Raw genomic sequence first — 4,945 nt, 5'->3', positions numbered from 1 at the left:
GTTCCTTCATGAATCAACTCAAGCGCATCCCAGGCTTCTTTTGCTGACTTGCACCCTTGAATTTGTTTAAACTCATCCTTGTCAACTGTATTGAAAATGATAGTTATGGCTTTTGAGTTCAGTGCTGATGCTCGCTTTTCTGAGGGTGTCCACTCAGATCTGGGTTTCAGAACCTCTTTTCCATCCTTCACATCGATTGGGGCACGCCAACCTTCTTCTACCGAACTCCAAGCATCTTCATTAATCTCTTTGATGAGATTCATAGTTTTCACTTTCCAAAAACTATAATTCTCGGAATCGAGAATTGTGGATCTTCCCAGAGACTGAAACTCTTTGAGTGAGTCCATATTGACTCTTCAACACGTACACTGATATGAGAGGCTCTTTCGCCTACGATCAGTGACCAGCTCTGATACCAATTGAAAAAGTTGAACCCTCAAAGAGTAATGCGGAAAACTAATCAGTTCTATTCACTTGAGAAAGATAGTCAAGTACAACTCACTTTTTGTTGTAAGAATCGTACTTACTACACACACCCGAAACTCCCCCTGAGTTTCTTCCCCTCTCACAATGAATTCTACTGATCAAAAAACCTCACCACATAAATCACTCACCAGAGAGAAGAGATTTGCCCAATCGGTCTCCCTCTCAGACTCGCACTCACCAGATAATGAGAACACACTCACTTAACAAAATAGACTTAGAAATTATGCTCCTTCTCTCTACGCCGATCTGCAACTTGTGTCTTCTTTATATAGGCTCCTCCCTTAGCCTCAGATCTCCACGAATTGATTTGATAGACTTCTCCTTGATTCTTGTTGGTTTCGTGTCTATCTTCAAGATCTCATCTTTATCTCTTCAGCTTGACTCTATCTCTTCAGCTTTGACTTCATCTGAATCTTGTCAGTTGCATCTCAGATATCTTCGAGTTTGATCTTTGCCGAATCTTTCTCCTGAAATCTCTCAAAGTTTGTTGGACCTGCAACAAACTTTCAACAACCCAAGATACGTGCAAATATATGCACTAACAGTTTCAATCTTTCCGGGATGGGTTGCAGCGCCGGTTTGGTATCCGTAGATTTAGCTCGAGATTTGCTCCAAGTTCATCCGAATTCCAACGCCGTGATCGTTAGCACAGAGATCATAACCCCGAATTACTACAAAGGCAACGACCGGGCGATGCTTCTCCCGAACTGTCTCTTCCGGATGGGCGCCGCCGCCATTCTCCTCTCTAACCGCCGCACGGACAGGTGGAGAGCAAAGTACAGACTCTGTCACGTGGTCCGCACGCACCGGGGAGCGGACGACAAGTCTTACTGCTGCGTGTATGAGAAAGAGGACAAGGACGGGAAAGTGGGTATCAACTTGTCAAAAGACCTCATGGCCATTGCCGGTGAAGCCTTGAAGTCTAACATCACCACTCTAGGTATATATTTATTCAATCGGTTTCCTTGGAATTTACAATCAATTTAAATAGTAGGAGTGGGTGAAAAAACGGGTCAGGCTTTGTTTATTTTGGGTACAAAATTTATTTCGGTTCAATTGGATAACCAAGTTCCTCACAGAACTAAAGGAGTTAGATTTGGTTTAATTCGGTTTTGTTTATCTCAATTGCGTCTATATGTCGTGTTAATACCAATACTAAAAATTGAATTAAGTTCATCTTGGGTCCAAATTATCACAACTCATCGTATTAGAATGAATCTGAAATAAATTTGATTTAGATATGATCTCATTTAATAGGAGAACAAAAAATTCTCACAACATTAAGGTTTGGTTTAATATGATTTGGTTAAGTTTGGTTCCATATTAATACCAATAAAAAAAATAAATCAAGTTAAAACCAATCTAAGTTAATCTAAGTTCTGTTGAAATCCAAATTATAACAGTCTAGAATGAAGTAAAATAACACCAAATTTGATTTAGACGATCCAATTTAGAAAGGATAACCAAGTATCTCATAAGATTAAAGGTGTTGAGTTCAGTTTAGTTTGGTCTGATTGAGTTCAGTTTGATTTAGTTTGGATTTGATTTGGTTAGACTAACGTGGACAGGTCCTCTGGTTCTGCCGGCATCGGAGCAGATCCTTTTCCTATTATCCCTAATCAGTCGGAAAATATTCAATCCGAAATGGAAACCTTACATTCCGGACTTCAAGCTCGCCTTCGAGCACTTCTGCATCCATGCCGGAGGCAGAGCTGTCATTGACGAGCTTCAAAAGAATCTTCAGCTCTCTTCGGAACACGTCGAGGCCTCAAGAATGACACTTCACCGATTCGGAAACACTTCTTCCTCTTCCCTTTGGTACGAACTCAGCTATATCGAGGCTAAGGGTCGGATGAGACACGACGATCGCGTTTGGCAAATCGCGTTTGGTAGCGGTTTCAAGTGTAATTCTGCGGTCTGGAAATGTAACCGTACGATCAAAGGGCTTACGGATGGTCCGTGGACCGACTGCATCGACCGTTACCCCGTCTATATTCCTGAAATTGTTAAGCTCTGAAAGAATAATCTCAACGGTTTGATCCGGTTTAGATTTAACCGTATTTGGTTTATTTACTTGGGATCTGAAATTCCGGTAAGAGACCGGTATTTGAAATCCTCGTGCAGCAGTAATAATTTGGATGTATCAATAATACACTTTTTATACCTTTCTTTTTTTTAATAATTTTTTAATCGGGGATATTCGATCTGCCATTTCATGTACTTAATACGAACAAAACATAATTTTACTCTGTGTCGGATTTGGAAAACAAATGTTTCGTACTATGTAACTATTTTTAGTAATCGAAACTCTCCCGCATCTCTCTTACTTTACCAAAATTGCCCTAACCTCCATATCTAAACTCTTTCCGGCCAGCCATGTGTTGGGATAATGACTATGAGATTTGGCGATGCTAAAGAATAATCCTACGTGGAAGGTTGTTTACAAATCGGGTAAAGTTTGTTGATAACAAACTAACAGAGAATCTCAGAGTTGTTACCTGCTAAATCTGCTATAAAAGGTATGAGAAATCAGAAATGGTTTTGAAACGAGAGAATACACGTCAGTTCAGCACAGAGAGAACGCAGAGTATTCTTCTTCTCGTTTTCTTCTGTGGAGGCTGGCTAAGCTGCAAAAGAAATGGAGGAAGAGATCAGCTTCGATGCATAAGAATGGCAAGTTCTGTGATCGGAAAGGAGGAAAACTCAAGGGAAAGAGCTAAGTTTCTAATCCCGATTCTGTAAGAGCTAAGTTTCTAATCCCTGATTCTGTGTATGCTTGTATAATGAGAGAGAATGATATATTCCTCTGTTGTAATGGTGCAAGAACGTAATAGTGGATTAACCACACTGGGAATCTGAACTCGTTAAATCTGTGTTCTAGAGTGTGTGTGCGTGTGTTCGTATACTCATCTCTGTATTTAATCGGAACCTGAAATCTAATCCCAAAGAAAAACCCTAAAATCTGGAAGAATCTAATCAAAGATTAGGAAGAAAGAAAACTTATCTTTGTGTGTCGAAGTTCGGCTTCTGCAGTTATCTTTCTTGATGAACAGGTCGCTCACGTGTCGAAGGAAGGAGATCGGCTCAGGCTGGTTCGGCTCATCGCTGGAAGAACCGAAGACTCGTTGAGCTGCTTTGTCTTAGACTCGTGCTGATGACATCGTCCTTCGCCGGTGGTATCGTGAGGAAGATGATAACTGTGACATGAAGAAGAAGACGCATAAAGAAGAAGAGACAGAGAGAGAGGAATTCGCTTGGAGGAGGCAAGAAGAAGCTTCTGGTGAAATGTTCTCGGACGTAACGAAGAGTAAAGGGATTAAGGTTAAGTTGCGTCTTGGGCTTGGGCTTGGAAAAGAAAAGAAGATTGGGCATGATCCACTAGACAGTGGCCGGCCAAACCTCAGAAATGCCGCCTCGTCTCCGCTCCTCCTCTGCTCCACCCTCTCCTAGGATCTTGGGGCTTCCACCGCTAAAAAACCAAAAAACTCTTCCTTCGGCGAAGTCTCCGTCTCATGGAACTTCGATTAAACCCCCACCTTCTTCTTCTTCATCCCCTAAATCTCTGCTCCTTTCGCCGTCGGAACTTCCTGCCCATGGATCCCCGACCAAGCCCTCCATCTCTTCCTCCCCTGCTAAAGCTTCGGAAGCGGTTCTCTGTGAACTCTCTTTTCCGCCTCTTACCTCAAATGGCGGCATCACCACTTCTCACAATCTTCCTATCGTGACAGGAGTTGAGCACTCCCATTCTCCTAGAAACATGAAGACCCAGGCAGCTACCGCTCAGAACCCCTCTACCAGCTGGAGCAAGAAAGTCCAAAGCTCCATCCGATTATTACAGTTCTATATCCGAGCTGGAATGCGAGGGAATGAGCTGAAATGCGAGGGAATGAGCTGAAATGTGAGGGAATTAAATTAATTTTGAAAGTTTGTTTTACGATTGTTGGGCCTTAAGGCTTGTTGGCGGAAGAAAGTGAACCTTCCCCTTGGGAAGGAGGTTTCGGTTTTAACCGAAACACAACGTTTTGAGCAGCGGGTTAATGAAACCCTATGGAGTTCCGTCACTTCGACGAGGGACGCGACACGGTGCTCGAGGAGAAACTTGAGAGAGCGAAAGTGGCCCATGTAGACTCGGTGTCGTAGGACTGGTTAGGACTTTGTTGGGGGTCATGTAGACTCGGTGTTATAGGTCTGATTAGACGTAATCAGCTAGTCTGATTAGCCTTAAGTTAGGTCTGGTTAGACGTAATCAGGTCTTAAGGCGAGGAAGGTATAGGTTGGTAAGGGTCTCTTGTCTTTCTTTCTTGTGGTTTTCTCGGTGAGCCTCCGGTCTTGGTGTGGAGGCCGCCGTGTTTCTCCTCTCGGTTGTTTTCCGTTCTACTTCTAGTGGATTCGCCGGCGTCGTTCCGGCCGAGACATAGGCCCGAGGAAACTCGGGAACCGAACTCGTAAAAATCCGTTG

The 4,945-nt window shown here is 43.0% G+C and overlaps 2 protein-coding genes across 2 annotated transcripts in view; both read left to right on the top strand.

Moving 5' to 3' along the window:
- Positions 1-1,147, top strand: part of LOC104825611 (3-ketoacyl-CoA synthase 6-like) — a 14,918-nt gene extending 13,771 nt beyond the window's left edge. The window contains exons 2-3 of the mRNA XM_010557969.1: positions 1,032-1,101; positions 1,139-1,147. Of these exons, the coding sequence (XP_010556271.1) occupies positions 1,032-1,101; positions 1,139-1,147 (79 nt within the window). The remainder of the gene's footprint in view (positions 1-1,031; positions 1,102-1,138) is intronic.
- Positions 1-2,524, top strand: part of LOC104825610 (3-ketoacyl-CoA synthase 6-like) — a 15,833-nt gene extending 13,309 nt beyond the window's left edge. The window contains exons 2-3 of the mRNA XM_010557968.2: positions 1,149-1,426; positions 2,055-2,524. Of these exons, the coding sequence (XP_010556270.1) occupies positions 1,180-1,426; positions 2,055-2,503 (696 nt within the window). The 5' untranslated portion in view covers positions 1,149-1,179 and the 3' untranslated portion in view covers positions 2,504-2,524. The remainder of the gene's footprint in view (positions 1-1,148; positions 1,427-2,054) is intronic.
- The last annotated feature ends 2,421 nt before the right edge of the window (positions 2,525-4,945 follow it).

Source organism: Tarenaya hassleriana, unplaced genomic scaffold, assembly GCF_000463585.1.
Source record: "Tarenaya hassleriana unplaced genomic scaffold, ASM46358v1 Cleome479, whole genome shotgun sequence".
Lineage (NCBI taxonomy): Eukaryota > Viridiplantae > Streptophyta > Magnoliopsida > Brassicales > Cleomaceae > Tarenaya > Tarenaya hassleriana.
The sequence above is the reverse complement of the archived record's forward strand: the minus strand, read 5'-3'. Positions and strand labels throughout refer to the sequence as shown.